At 39.4% G+C, this 15,971-nt stretch overlaps 1 protein-coding gene across 6 annotated transcripts in view; it reads right to left on the minus strand.

Annotated features, from left to right (window-relative positions):
• Nucleotides 1-15,966, minus strand: part of VPS13D (vacuolar protein sorting 13 homolog D) — a 107,521-nt gene extending 91,555 nt beyond the window's left edge. For all 6 annotated transcript variants that reach the window (XR_008820604.1, XM_056330492.1, XM_056330494.1 and 3 more), the window contains exons 1-17: nucleotides 15,825-15,966; nucleotides 13,141-13,311; nucleotides 12,174-12,251; nucleotides 11,745-11,935; nucleotides 11,350-11,430; nucleotides 9,932-10,048; nucleotides 9,605-9,709; nucleotides 9,093-9,263; nucleotides 8,033-8,133; nucleotides 7,207-7,375; nucleotides 5,846-5,938; nucleotides 4,914-5,124; nucleotides 4,150-4,329; nucleotides 3,572-3,702; nucleotides 2,741-2,813; nucleotides 2,067-2,237; nucleotides 779-909 (exon numbers count right to left, since the gene is read on the minus strand). Coding sequence is in view for 5 of the 6 variants with exons in the window: in XM_056330492.1 (XP_056186467.1) it covers nucleotides 779-909; nucleotides 2,067-2,237; nucleotides 2,741-2,813; nucleotides 3,572-3,702; nucleotides 4,150-4,329; nucleotides 4,914-5,124; nucleotides 5,846-5,938; nucleotides 7,207-7,375; nucleotides 8,033-8,133; nucleotides 9,093-9,263; nucleotides 9,605-9,709; nucleotides 9,932-10,048; nucleotides 11,350-11,430; nucleotides 11,745-11,935; nucleotides 12,174-12,251; nucleotides 13,141-13,237 (2,100 nt within the window). In the remaining variant the exon portion in view is untranslated. The remainder of the gene's footprint in view (nucleotides 1-778; nucleotides 910-2,066; nucleotides 2,238-2,740; nucleotides 2,814-3,571; nucleotides 3,703-4,149; nucleotides 4,330-4,913; nucleotides 5,125-5,845; nucleotides 5,939-7,206; nucleotides 7,376-8,032; nucleotides 8,134-9,092; nucleotides 9,264-9,604; nucleotides 9,710-9,931; nucleotides 10,049-11,349; nucleotides 11,431-11,744; nucleotides 11,936-12,173; nucleotides 12,252-13,140; nucleotides 13,312-15,824) is intronic.
• Nucleotides 15,967-15,971: the final 5 nt, after the last annotated feature.

The following is a 15,971-nucleotide window of genomic DNA, read 5'->3' on the forward strand; positions in this document are numbered from 1 at the left end:
TACCAGTCTGATGGCTTGTTACACCACAGACTCCCATTACTATCACTGAAGAGACATTCTCAGTAGGGGAACACCCCCTGCTAAGGCAGATGCGATGAACCCTCTGCCGAGGGACTCCCCATCTCTAAACTGAGGAGAGCAAACCTACCTGCAGAGCTAAGAGAAGGCATCTACCTTTTACATGACACTGGATCAGCAAGATCCTTGTCAAGGCTATCCACAAATACAACAGGCACTAGACTGCTTTATCAAACATCAAACTTACTTTTTTCAGAACAATGAACTTTTTCATTTTAATGAAAAGAATATAAACCGTCTTGCATCAATATAGCTAACTACAGCTAACTCCAAAGCTAGGGATTACGATACTGATACCTACAGTAATACTACTTGAAGACTAAAGAATGAGCAAAAAACAAAGGTAGAACAATGTTTTAATTTAGAAAATAAGCTTTAAATAAGTTCCACACAAATTTAGTAAGTTTGACATAACACAGCTCCAATGCACACTGAAGCCAACAAGTTGACACAAAGTAATCTCAGTAATGGGGTCAAGAACAGAAAAATACTATTCTGCCATCAATCACAGCAGGTCTGCACCACAAAAACGGAACTCTGACAGCAAAAGGAATACTACAATACCACATGTAAAACTCCTCACTTTCTTAAAAAGAACACTTCATAAATGAACCAAAAAACCCCACCATTCTTTAGAGCTTCAAGTTGTAAAACATATGGCTAGAAAGCCTACATAAATATTTTGAGGGCAAAAACTTACAATGAAGTCTCCTACTAGCAAACGATCAATAGTTTGCCTGATTTCAGCTTTTGTCTGCATTTTCAGCTTGTTGTACTGTCTTCTGGCAGCTTCAGCCACTCTTGCCTCTAACTCGGATTGATATCCAAAACCTGCACAAGAGATAGAAAACTGACTAGATATAATTTTGTTCATCTGTTAGGGGGGAGAAAGAGAAAAAAGAGAGAATCTATTTTAAATTTTAGCAGTAAAATATAGACCTGATAACACAGCAATTGAAAGCCATTGGCTGTACCTATACACCGGACTGCTTAACAGAAAAAACGAAGCATCTAAGCACAAAACAAACCACTTCCCAAATCTTTTTCTGGTTGTGACAGACCTTCAGCCTCAGTCACTAAATCTGAGGGAGACAGAAAGGGTCTTACTTAACAAGTAAGGCAAGGGAGGAAATTCTGACTAAATGCTAAAAGTTTGTGGCACGTGTAGGCAGTCTTTTCTTGTTTGGTTGGTTTGTTTTAAACTTTACCTCTAACATTTATGGAACATTCTGATCTTCTAAGAAAAGGTTAAGTATCAGCCACACCTTTAGGCTAGGTAACTTAAGTCTTTTGGTATTTGCCAAAACCAACAGAAAAAGAATTGGTACTTTAAGAACATTTTAATGTTCCTTATTCTCACCTCTTATCCCCTCAGAAACTGACCTTTAACAACTAAAATTGCAAAGGCAGTCACTATAATTTTAACAGGTTCACGTACTAGACTCCTAAGTCTTGCTGTCCTTAGAAGCTTAAGGAGCCAGTATGTTCAAGATCTAAAAATCAAGGTACCCCAAGCAGCTGTAACAAAGGTCAGACTTAATTTAACCAACACAAGAGATACAACAGGAATCAGAACACAATTTCCATGTACTGTTACTACAGAAAATACTCTGCTTTTCACTGTCCTCTCCAAAAACCTGTTCTCCACTAATTTCCACAAGAGATTACAGAAACAGCCCTCTTTATGCATTTTAATTTCGGCAGCATGGACATCCACCATGCAGCAACTTGCAATTTTTAAGTAAAAGTTTCAGGAGTCTGCCCAAGCAAAATCCCCGATTCAATTAACAGAAAAAACCAAATAATAAACAACAACCTCCCCACGCAGAGAATGAGCAGAGTACTGCTTAATTTAAATTTAAAGTGGAGATGCTTTGATTAGTGCTTTATATTTCTAAGAATGAAAATAAATAAAAATCAAAGATAAGGAAAGATATAATACTACTAAAACCCACACCCCACCGAAAAAAAACACATGAAAAGTTAACCTGAGGTATGAACCCTTCCCTTGTAGAAGAAGTCAGCTACTTTCTTAATGGCTTGTGGATTGTAAATAATATTTAGAGGTCTGGTACTGACTTCCAGGCGCCTTTCAAAATTGCTGTGAATTGGATTTCTTTCATAAAGCATCTCAAACACTGGGGCATCAGGATCTGCAACTGAGTTTAAAAAAATGAGTTACATAAAGCAGCTGTAAAAAAACCCAAAACAAATGAACAAAAGCAAAAACAAACCCCAAAGAATTTAATAACTAATTTTTCATTGGTACTACTAGGAAAGCAGTACCTGTCCGAATATTCTTCGGTGACAGAGAAGCAAGTAATATGATCAGCTTCTACAATCAACAGAATTCAACATGTCAACATTTTCAGAATTGGGGCCCTAATGCTGAACTCCTAACAATTTTTTTTCTTTTTTTAAACAAAGACAAAGAGGAAATGCAACTCCCCTTCTCCTGAAACACTTTTTTTCTTACTCGCTTTCTTTAAAGTCAACTTGAACACACCCTTGTATCTGAAGAAAAGCTTCTATGGTTTTACCTTCGCTGTTTTCAACGGGCATTTGCATGAATTCAAACTCTAGGCAGAAAGATTTGAAATTTCTGATTTGTAGCAATTATCTTATATGCTGGTGATCATTAAACATAAAATGAAATTTTTACCAGTGCTCTGATGAGTCATTTCTGAGGAAAAACTCTGGAGTCCAAAGGAAGACATGCAGCCAACTTCTTTTTGCTGATACAAATTTAAAAGAAAAAGAAAGTTTAGATAAAATCAACGAAGCCAACTGATACAAGCATAGAAGTCTTTTCTGTATTAGTCTTACAGTCACTTTATAAGTGAATTGTATGTATAGCCTGAGATTATTCTATGCTTTTTTTCCCTGAAGTAGTCAAGAGAAGAAGTATGACTAAGAAGCTAACACTATCTACTCATGCAGCAGACAGACTGAAGCAGAAGTGCAAATTTCAGTCAGTTCTCTATGAATTACAAAGTACAAGATACATAGGAAATTCTCATGGAATTAGATTCAAATTTTGTTTGCTCAGAAGAGATATTTGAAATCTTTTCAGCAATTTGTTAGGAAGAAAAAAAAAAGTTCTGTATTTCTGCTTTTTGCATAACAGTATACAGGTGAAACAAAAACTTACCAAAGAGCTTTAGGAAAAAGAACAATCACTGATTAAACAGCAATGCTGTTTGTTCAAAAAATTCAAACCTTGTTCAACAGATTATCTTCTGCTCAACACCGCTAGCTGTAATGTTAAAAGTTACAAGCATACATAGCAAACAACACAAGAGTTCTACAAAGGACCTTTGGAAAGGGAGGGGAAAAGTAAGTTCAACAAGTAGAAATTTTTCTTCAAGATTTTTGTGTTCTTTTTGGGATAAGGCACAAACCAAGAAAAACATGTGGCAAGTTTTGGAATGTAACTGTTCTCATACACACTTAAGCATCCCACATAGTAACCTGAAGAGGTTTTTTCACGTACAGGATTTGGGAAAACAAGAACAGGAAATATGGTCCCTTCTGTGGCCAAATCCCTCAGAAAAAGACCACCAAGCTGAACTTTGAGAAGGGAAGAATTTCTGCGAGGAAGAGATTCTGCTAAGATCTTTACACCTGGAATATAAAAACATAAAATGCTTTTTTGTCTTTCAGTACACAGCATAGGTTTCATTTAAATCTTACAGATAACAAATACTGTCCAACTAAGAAGTCTCTTGGAAGTGCTTATATATATTCATTTCTACTAAAAAAAATTAAACACGTAAATTTGGGATAATTACAGTGATTGTGAAGCATGTATTTCTACAGTTGTCTTCCTTTCACACATAAAAATGTCTAAAATTGAAGTCACCCACACATCTGAAGAGAGAAACTTATTTTCACATGACATATCAATTTCTGCAAGCTGTTTTCGTATTTTCATTTTGAGCTTTGTTTTGGTGTAGTAATTTAAGAATTAAAACAAAAAAAACCCCACCAAAACCCATAAAAACAAACAAAAGTCTGAAGGCAGACAAAGCTCTGGTCTTTTCTGAGAAAGAATGGAAATTGTCTTAATACCTGAGAACTCCAGCTGCATGAAAGCAGTCTCCTCAGCATGTACCACTTTCTTCTCCTTATGCAGCAGAGTGAAAGAGCCACCCTGCAACTGTAGATTTAATTTCGCAAAAACATGATCTCTCTTTGTAAAGGTATTCATGCTAGAAGCATCTGCAGCAGGATCAAAAAAATCATCTGCACCTAAGGAAAAAAAGACAACACCACAAAACAATGCATTAAATAAGTCAAATTCCTCTGGAAGACTACTGAAGAACAAAAAAGTTTCTCTAATTTTGAAAATAAAGATTTCCCCAGTTCTAGGGAAGAAAAATAGAAACAAAAAATAAAAGCAGGTATACCTTCTTCCTCAGCAAAACCGAATCTTCCATAGAACTCTTCTATTTCAATTAAGGTACTGTAAACATACACTTATGAAGACGCCAACAACCCGGTACTGTTAACATGATATGCAGTCACAGCCCACCACATGACCCTCACCCACCTAAACAGAAGTCGTCCCAAAGCCCTTTGCCATAAGTATCTATAATAATGGAAGCAAATGTATTCCATATACTGCTTTAGAAATAAGCAGGTACACCAGGTGCTGGACTTTTTAACAGGTCATTAAGCTTTAGACAGGTGCTGCTGCCTATCTACATCAGCTGACACACAGAATCTTTTAACAGGACAGAACCAAAGAGTTGTTTCTGTTCGCATCACCAGGTATCTAACTACGGCAGTATTGCCAGGCTTACAAGGAAACAGAAAGGCCTGTATTCCCATACCCAGTATGTCTTCTGGATTCCACTGTTCCTTTGGGTCAGGCAGCAGCCCTTCAAAAGGTTCACCTTCATATGTTTGCTGAGCATACCCATACCAGCCTCCCCAGCCAGGAAACCAAGACTGGAGATACTGCAGCATCCCAGTGCTACTGCCATGCGCAGATTCTGCTGTAGGGGAACCTCCAGGGGAATCGGGGAACGGCTCTTTAACACTCTGTGTTTGAACATTGAAGACATACTACACATTACTGCTGGTAAGTGAAAGACTATCACAAGTGTACAAAACCATCACAATAAAAACATAATTCCATCTACTGTTTACTCTGCACTCTTCAGTATACCAACAGTGATATTTTCAATCAATACTTAGCCTATTAGAAGAGCAGCAGCAGAGAAATAAAAATGTATCGTCCGTTAACTGCTGCATATTCATACATAAAGCCATACAGCGTTATTTAAATCTTAATTCTAGAAACACTAAACCAAGTAGGAAGTAATTTTGACACATAAAACCAGAGCCCTCGATTTTAGCAGCTGTATTTGGAAGAGAGATAAGACTGTACTGTTACAGACATTAGCCCACATTTTATGCAGTGTGCTCAGAAAGCCATTTACAGGAGCCTCACCTCTGCCGTATATTTATTCTGGGAAAATATTCATTACAGGACCTTATTTCTACACTTTGTTTTTAGGATGAAGGCTATGTGCCCTAGGAATTCTGGCAAGGATACTAATGAGGAAGATCATTTAGAGTAATAATTTCACTGTGCAAGCGACACAACAGTAAAAACTGCAGGAACTGAGCACTGTTTGTGATTTTAGCATTTAAATCAAAGCAAATACATGCTAACACTCCCCAGCAGAACAGAACACAATACCTCAGAATAATTCACTTAAAGATTCAAGTATTACCCTGTATGCAGAATGTTCCTCACCTCAGCTAGGTCATGAAATTTATCATGAACTATCTCATACAATATCTTTAACTCTTCATAAGTTTGCTCATCTTCAATACGATGCATTTCGGCCTGAAAAGACAAAACAAAGTAACTACGCTAAAAGAACAGAGCATCTTGCTCACGAACATGTCAAACATTGCTGCACGGAGTAATTCAGAGATTCACAGAAAAAACTAGCATGATAGTATCCAAGCACCTAGGCACAAGAAAACAAACAGAAGTCATGTGGGCAACCGTAACACTGGCATTCTCCTGTAGCACAAATAAAGTTTATTTGCATTGTAAAATACACGATTTTAACACTTTTCATGGCAACAATTCCTTGCCCAACTATATCCTCCTATCATGCATAAGAAGCAAGGTCTGCAGCACAGAGTCTAAGCCATGAAAAATACCCGATTTAACAGAACACCTAGCTTAGCCAGGTGCAAAACAAGCTTCCGTCTCTAGTAAAGGAGGTAAAGGAAGTGAACTGCATAAATTAGGACAATGTGGTATTTGTTTTCAGTTACTTAGATATGTTGTCTTCTTTGTACTGACTAAAAAAGCTGTTTGTGGAAGCTTATGATTCACCCAAGTCTAAAAAATATATCACGGAACAAGAAAGCAAAAGACAGTTTTCTAGTCCAGTGGCATTGCCCTTGTTACATTTCACAGCTCTGCTGAAGACAATGCAAGCTATATTAAAGTGAAAGTCTCCCGCTTTGCCAAGTACTACAAAACTTCCAGTACACTGACCTACTCCTACAGTTCATGTCTAAATTAATACAAGTTAAGGATTACATACACCTTAATGTATCAATAGAATCGCATCTGTAATTAAGACAGGTGAGGTACATGGTGCCCTGAACTGATTTAACGAAGAAGTCCCAGTACACCTAAACACAAGGAGCGGCTAATTATAGTTCACAGGTTTTTTTCTCTCTGAAGTAGGACACAGGTTCACCGTTACGGGCACTTTCCCTCTAAAATCTTCATCCTAAAATCAACTGTGGAAAACAAAACCAAAAAAAACCAAAAACAAGCACCCCCAAACACACTGTCAACTAGCCACAATTTTTCCCACGTTATCTACCCAGCCATTTGGGTGACCTGACACACTTCTGATACCTAAATATTTTTTGAGTCTATAGGGAACACAAGAAAGCATGCCACAGACTGACATAAGCATTCTATGCCATTTAATGCTATTTTTGGTGAAACCCAGTTACAGCTCAAAAAAAAAAAGGCAGCTTTAGGCAGGTGTCTCTAAACTAGAATAGATTTTAAACTTGAGAAGATGAAACAAATCAAACAAGATAATTAATAAACACTATAGAGAACGCAAATCTAGATACCTGCTCTGCAGTAGACAGTGGTTCCCCCTTCAACTTGCTATAATACATGTCAGTGTAAGATACTGCATCTTGGGCCCGATGTAATGCGAACTCCCACGTAGAACGTTGTCTCTGCTCCCTGATCTCCGAAAGATTAGCATTCAAAGCAAAGATCCACCATTCTCGGCAGCTGAAACATTTTTAATTGTATTACCAGTATTTCCAAAAAAAGAAAACACCCAAATGCATACAAATTGGTGAAAGGTCCAGGAGAGATTCAGTGAAAAAACAAGAGGGCGACTGGTCAGAAAAAGCATCAGTATTGAAGATAGCCTAGCTGGACTAGTCCTACAAACCGCCCAGACCAGTGCTCTGCAGTCCCCACCACTGCAGTGGGAGTTCGCACAGCTCTTATGGATCAGGCACAGACAGCAAAATGTTGAGCTACCCAGACCTCTGGTCTGAACTGATACCATCTTTCTTATTTATCCATAAAAGTAATTTAATAGGAGCTCTTTCCACAAAGTAAATTTCAGAATACCACAGTGTAGGAGGTAGAACCTCCAAATTGATTTCATTCTCAGAAGCTGTGAAAGAAGGATTTAATGCCTCAGGTAAGAATAATTTTATTTTAAGTCTGAATTACGTCTTTTCAATATTGTATCTATTCAAAATACAATAAATGGACTATTTAAAACTGATTTATGAGGTAGGACAACAAAAAACATGCAAACAGAAACTCTAATACATGATTATTATCTACCTTTTTGTATTTGCCTTCATTCTAGTCTCCCTACTATAGTTTTTAATATAATATTAACACCACCACACATTTAGATATACTCACTTCTCTGTTACTGTAACCTTTGGTCTCCACTTCCTGAATTTCAGCTGTCGTTCCTTTCTAGCCAGTTCCTTTAAAAATTCCATGATTTGCTGATACTGCATCTTTTAGTAAAACAATACACAGATCAATTAGGTAATATTGCTTTCCAAAGCAAAGGGGAGAAAAAAACAACAACAAATAAAACAACTACAAGCTTAGTTTGACTACATCAATTGCCTGCATATGGCCTCAGAATGAAGATTAATGTTAACCATAATTCATAATTTGGTTCTCTAGTGTCACAGATCTTCTCCCAGTAGCTAGTAGTTAGATGTGTGACATTCAGTTTACAGGTTTTTTTATTTACAAACACACAGAATGAGATCTCCTTCCACGTCAGATTATCAACCTAACATTAGCCACTATTGTACATTCTATAGACTAAAATAATGCCTATGCATCCCTCCTATTACTACAATAAACTAACAAGAAAGTAAATCAGTTGCAGTAAAATAATTAAACAGTTTTGAATGCTTAGTTTTAAAACAAACTGTAGTGTATCCCTTTCAGTTGCCTCTAAAACTAAGTTTTTAAGAAAGTATTAATTTTATGCTACAATACTTGGTATTTAAGCTGTTAACAAACACTACCATAGATTTATGATGCCTACAGATATTTCACTGTTTGAATCAGCAACTGTTTTCTTAGAGGCAGATAATTCAAGATGTAATTTACCAGCAGAATCTTTAAAAACACTGACATACAAACAACAGCTGCAGCAGGTGGCAAGGAGAAAATACACTCTATGTCAATGTACCAATTTGAATTTGTAGACATTGTGATCACCAAAACATAAAGGAACATCTTCTTTAATCAGTGTCACTTTGTTAGAATCTGACCATAAAGCAGAGTGCAGTACAGCATACAGACACCCAAGCAATCTTGAAGACTAACTATTTTGGACACCCAACGCAGCCTGACATGATTCACAGCAGAGAGTTCCAGATGGCCTCATTTACCCTGCTCCTCAACTGCCTCTGTTTCAGATACTGAGAGTTAAATGAAGACGGTTGGTATTTACCTGTGAAAGCTTCAAGGGTATAGTCTCAAGCTGAATGTCACACTCAAGCCGCGGAGTCTGGCGTGACCTTAAAGGTTCCTTAGAACAATTTCTCTTAAGAAGAGCAGAAGTGCACACAGGTTCCATGATGTAATTATGATCACGACTTTCCATACTTTTATCCATCGCTTCCTGTGGGTTACAAGTGAATTTATTCTATTAAAAAATGAGCATACAATACTTACTGGGATGCAGGATTTCATATGCTAGAATATGCTTTATGAACATGCCAGTCCATTAAAAAAAACAAACTCTTAAACACGTTCTCTTCAAGGGTAAAACAAGGTATTTCACAGCATAGCTTTATGGGTTGCACTTGTATCCTGTCATTACACTGTGAAACCATAAACTTCTGTTGTTCTTAAAAGCGCCAGATTCAATGAATTCTAAGTCAATTAGGTCTGCGATACAGAAAGGAGACTAAAAACAACAACAACCATCTTTGTTTCATATGCAAAATCTCTCTCTCACACCTGTATCTGACCAGGAGGCAGGTCACCCAATAAAGTGCAGCTGGTATCCCAATAAACACTGAAGTCTGCAACATCCAACTGTTTTTTCCGCATCAGCCTCTCTACCTGAGGTAGAAAAAGTGCAATAAAGTCAAGATCACAGACCACATGCCATGTTGTCTTTAGTTCCACAGTCAATAAATGGTATCAAATGCCCAGAACCTATTTAGTACAGTAACCTGAAGATTACTAAAATGCCATACATTTTACTAAATATTTACTAGCACCCATAAAACACAGCATGACATCTTAGCCGCCAGGAGTTCTTGTACAAAAAGTTATACATACTGGTTCAAACACCGCATTTTGCATTGATACATTCTTGATGCATATGCCAAACGCAAATGGCTGCAAAGGATTTGTGACACCATCTTCAAACCTCAAATGGACATCCTGAATTTTTAACTAGACAGAAAAAAAAAGGTTACTAGAGACAGCTATTTACATCATTAGAGAGGACAGCAGTACTGTTCATTAATACTAAAGCAATTTAGTATTTAATTTCTGCAATTCTCCAGTAAATTTCTGGTAGTTATTTAGACCTCACAGAAATCCTATTCCTCACTTCTGTTTTTGCAATCTCTGGTTCTGCCTTCTCCTCAGATACCACTAGTCCCTGCCTTTCTCCCCCAAAACAACCTGCCACTTTCGAAGACTTTGCTCTCCTACTGTTATTCTCCAGTTTAAAGGCAAATGTGTAACTGTCAACTGAAGACTCAAATTTCGTTTATGTACTAAAATTGTCAGCATGGGCCAGGATTACAAGTAACAACACACGTGACCCAAACTAAATTTACATTGGTAAAACCTTTGAGAACATCAAGTTACTGTGGTTTCTCAGAGCGTGTAGAGTCCATGACTGAGAAAAGCACAGATACTCTCATCTTGAGCTCCTGCACCAAACACATCCTTCTCAAACTATCAGGAAAAGCAAGTAGTCCAAGGTGTCTTGCTTGTGAATTGCCTCTAGTGAGTTGAAATGCAACCAAATAACACAGTCAGTCTAGCTGCACATAAGGAGAAAGGCCAGGCTTTCCACGGAGGTGAGCAGACAAATTTTAGCAAGTAATACCTAGAAGGCCTCTGGTTCTTAAACACAAATGATTAACGAGGTGTTGCTACAATGTCATTAACTACATTAAGACTTCCAACAAGAAAAAGCAACAGTGTAACAGTCACACTTTCGAGTTATTTTGAAACTTAGGAGACACATGGCAGGTATTTATTATTAGTAGAAAAAGAATAATTCAAGTATTTGAGAACACCACGCAGTCAAATAATCAAAATCGTAAATCAGCAGAGATTTGCTTCTTTACAAATTAGCTTTTTATCAAAACAAATCATGCTCTTCTGCTTCATAAACAAATTATTTTGGTGGGTTTATAAATCAAAACATTAAAAAGTGAGCAAAACCCATCAGATTTCATTCAAATTCATTATCCACCTACTGTTACAAACCAAAAAAAAAAGTTGGTGCTTTCCCTTTGGGAAAAGCAGAATGGATAGTTCTTCATTTTCCAGAATCCCCCACGAGTGCCAGTTTAAGACTGAAGTTATGAAGGTTCAATCTGAAAAGGGACTGCCCTCTGCCAAACATTTACTTTCGATTTACATTATTTCTTCTCTGAAGACTACAACCATGTGAAGCACAGTGGGCACAGGTAATTCTTAACAAGTGGGAAAGGCTCTACAATGCAAAGGCTTACTTCAATGTTTTCTACAATTCTTGTGACCACAGATGCAGTAACAGAGTACCAATAAGATTCCCCTTTCTGTCGTTGTTCTTTCTAGAAGAGAAAATAGGGATAAGCATTAACCAACACTGTAACAACTGGTCAGGAGATGATTACCTTGTTACACTGAAATTACTGTGAACAGGGAGAAGAAAAAAAAAAAAAACAGAACAATTTCAGTATCTCCAAAGTATGTGGGATACACAACATGATGGGGGTGGGGCAGGGCAGCAACGCACTATAGTAGCATGTACGAATCAAATTCTAACTTAGTTTCCTATGCATCTGTTACCCCACTTGTTAGGAGACTTAAATGCAACCCATCTACCACAGCAGTTTCTCCACCATGAAAAACATGCATGACTCACTTTCCATTTTTCTTCAAGTGCTAGAAGAAGGGCTTTCTTGCGTTCTCTTTCTTGCAACTTCTCCCTTTCCTCATCAAAATCATCTTTTTTTTCTGGTGCACCAATTAAGTGCAGTTTTGAGATAGATATCACCCATGGATCCACATGTGGACGATAAAAAGGTATCTGCAGTGTTATTTTGCCAATGAAACCTAGATATACAAAACAGAGATGCTATCAGATTCCTTCTTAAACACAATAGTTCACCCTTGGGAAAACTGAAAGAAAAACTGGTGTAAGAAACAAACAAGCTAAACCAAAACTGGATAACCTGAAAACCAGGCTACCTGATTTATTCAAGCTTCTGACTCACAGGTAAAGGCTCTTCTAAAATATGCAATACTTCCTGTTTATAAATATTGGTCCTGCTCACACAAGCAAAATACAAACCTGCCTTTACTTCAAACGGTAATTCAAGTTCCTTCAAGGCATCTTTCTTTAGCGGCAAGTTTTCCAATTCAACAGCACCTACACAAAGCAGAAAAGACAAGTCTGCTAAACAAAACTACGTTAAAGAACGCCAGCTTGAACGTTATAAGCCTAATATGACTGGCACTGTGTTTTAAAGGAAAAAATATCAAACAGGCTTTCATGAGAACAGCCAACCTATCACTTCAAGCTACAACTGCAACGGTTATTTAATATGTTTGTTTATCTTCCCATGCCACGTGTTCAAACTGTTTGATGAGGCCATCTAGAAGCAATCTTCTGCAAGGTTTTAGATCCAAACTTTATCATAACCAAGGAGAAAGCTTCTCCTCAGTGTCTTTTCCAAAGAGATAAAGTGTTTTCTCAATATTACAAAAAGTACGCACAGAAAAGCTTTGATGTGTTATGTGCTCTTCAGAAGCAGCAGATAACAGCAGCAAAAGGTAAACTACAAAGTACTGATCTGAGCACTCTGTAAAAGTACAAGACTCACAAACATAACATGACAGAAACCAGAAGTCTTAATTACAGGGGAGTAACTACCAGCACCAAAACGTAAGAGGTAAAGACTACAGAATACTTCCTGCCACAGTCCCTCAACAGGAAAGATACTGAACAGCATTAAGAAAAATGACACTCAAATATTATATAAACATGCTGATAAGGTATGTTAAGTATATGTTTGAAAGTTTCATATATATTGGTTTAACAGTGTTGATAAAAAGCAACAAAGATTGGAACACAAGAGAATTTCCTATTTATTATGAAGTACTAGCACAAAACTCTGTATTAAAAGGGTTTATATAAATGTTAAACTCAATATTAACTGATTGATATGTTTTTGTAATAATTTGAAGGTGGAATAGAAACATATTTTTTTTTTTAATCACAGTATGAAAACACTACAGAAAATAGCACAAAGCCTCACCCTTTAGAAGAGCGACTGAAAGTTGGTCAGTGTTCAGGTTATTGACATATTTGCCCAAATAGGTGTTGAGGACCCAGGCTACCAACCCTTCCAACATGACTGTCCTAGAAGAGGGCAACTAGTGTTTTTCTGTCATTTTCTGGATTTCTGTTCCATAATTACAGTCTAGCTCTGAAAGAAAAAACATGAAGAAAATTATTGTCCGAAACATACACTCTCAGCAGAGCTGACATACTGCTATCACTGTTCTTACTGTAATCAATCTAAAAAACAGTACAACCACTAAGCTTTATTTCCACCTTAAAAAAATGCTTTATGCTATGCCCTTTAATTCTCAAATCAGAGCTGCATATAGAACTTTGATGACTACAGACCACTTCCCATTTGCAAATTAAGTTCATCTTTCCATCCTTTTCCTAATCAAAACACCAGATGTTGTTGCAGTAATCAAAAAGGCCAATCTACAATCCCCTTCCAGAAAGGGAAGACTAAAATTCCATGCTGATCTGGAGCAGTTTTGCACTGGCCTCTCTGACTTCTGCTGCCGGCATCTTCTCCAAGTTGCCAGCATTCTGGTTTTAGAAGCCTAGTCCAAAGCAACAGCCCAGAGCCTTCAACCATATTTTTATAGAATTCTTATACAACACCTATGAAACAACTCACCCTGCTCAAACCCCTTTTTTGGGAAGAGCGTATGTGTGGGAAGTAATCAGATACAAGTCCCATAAATAGCTCATCAACAGTTACTCTAACAGGTTTGCGAAATGATAGTGTAGATTACTGCATCAAGGATGAGAAAAAAAGCTACATTAGCAAAGCAATACTGGTCATATGTGCAAACATTGCAAACATGAAAACGTCTTACTTTTCTCCAACCGTTTCTGCTTCAACTTAAATGGTAATCAGACCATTAAAACCACTAAGTCCATTTTCAAGTTTTTAACCAGTAAACTGCAAAACTTCTATTAGCTGCTGCAAAGGTAGGATCAAGTATGTTGTTACAGTAAGTAAAAAAGCATGCAGGCCATATCTTCAGGTTAGAATGCAGTAAACCTATCAGTTCCGTGTTTAGAAAAGTGTCCCAATCCCACATACCTCCCTAAACCAGTGTACATAATTCGACTGAGTTCTACGGAGCAGAAAAGCAAGATACATTACTTATTCACATCTGACAATAGAAGAAAATAACAACCTCAAGAACTGTATTTTAAATTATATTAAGATTCTGGGTTTTTTTCCAATAACCAGGTTTGCTTGATTTTAGGCACCTTCATTTGAGCCTTTAGATCTTTAAAAAACAGCCAGTAAAAATATTCAACAAAATAACCAGAATTACGCATATAATGAAAGGCTTTTTGGAAAGTACAGCTATGCTGTCATGCAGAACGAAACACAGCTATAAGTAACACTGGGAAGTCACATTCAATAAGGCATATCTTCATGTTAAACGCATTTTAACACATTTATCTGTTAAACTTCTCAATAGTCTTCAAAATCAACAGCCTTATTCCACATAATAAAGACTGAGCATTTGTACACCTGGGCCACTACTTTTTAGTCTAACAGAACTGATGAGAAACTGAAGTTCAAGCAAAAGCAGATACAGTAATCCTTGCCATATTACCCTTAAAAAAAATAAATAAAAAAGAAATCCACAGGTGTCAGGAGCCAAATCAGAAGATCCTGAAGAGACGTTCAGGAGCATGGAACAGGTTAGTGTCTCAGTGACCGAGAACCTTCGGCGCGAGAACAATTCCATGCCTGAAGCCACCACAAGACCTGTAAAGTACATTGCTTCCTTAGCCTAAACTTGTGCATCATAAGCAACTACTTAGGCATCTTTCAAATGTTTTAAGGCTTTTACGTTTGTCATTTTCTCATCCACTGCTGTGTCACTGGGAAGAAAACCGAAACACTTGTTTTCTATGACAGTATTTTTATTTCCTTAACACACATAACAAAAAAGGCACAGTAAGCACTCATCGGGATGAGAATCCAAGACCAAAGCAGGGGCTCGCCCACACCGGCTCACTTTTTCTGGGAGAGGCAGCGGGGCAGAGGGGCCGCGCCGGGCCCGGGAAGCGCGGCGGGAGCTGCGGGCCGAGGCGGGCGGGCTGGGGGGAGACGGACACACTGCGGCCGCACGGCAGGGACGGGACGGGAGGCGCCTCCCGGGCACTCTCCCGTCTCTCCCCCCACGCAAGCAAACGCCCGGTGGGGATTTTGGAAGGCGGCACCGAGAGACCTGTTGGCACACACCACGCGTCGGTGGCGCGGCGAAAGGTCACCTTGCCCGGCGGCGCCCGGGACAGCCCCGAGGCGGCCCTGGCGAGACGGCCCTGGCGAGGCGGCCGGCCTGCGCCCCGCGGGGAGCGCGCCCGCGGGCACCCGGGCGTGGGGCTGAGGCGCCACCAGCCCCGGCGGCGGGGGAGCGCTGCCCGCCGCGGCTCCGGCCCCCCGGCGCAGCGACCGGGGGGGGGCTGCGCGGCCGCCCCTCGCCCCCCCGGGGCCGGGCTGGCGGGGCGGAGCCCTGCGAGGGGCGTGAGGCAGGGAGGGGCCCTCAGGGCCGGGTCCGCGCTGTGCAGCCGCGGGCCGCGTTCCCAGCGATGACTGACGCAGGAGGAAACGAGAGCGGGGGGCCGGGGCCGCCGGCACGGCTCTCCCCCCGGCCCGCCGGCACCCACCTGGACTCCGGTGGCGGCCGCCTCCTCAGTGGCGCGGCGGTGTCGGCGGGCCGCACGCCAATCGATCCCGAGCCAACCGACGGGAGGCGCCTGCGTCGGGGAGCGCCGAGCTGTCGATGGCCGCCTCGCCCGCCTCTTTGAGGCGGA

Source organism: Falco biarmicus, chromosome 3 (assembly GCF_023638135.1).
Source record: "Falco biarmicus isolate bFalBia1 chromosome 3, bFalBia1.pri, whole genome shotgun sequence".
Classification (NCBI taxonomy): domain Eukaryota; kingdom Metazoa; phylum Chordata; class Aves; order Falconiformes; family Falconidae; genus Falco; species Falco biarmicus.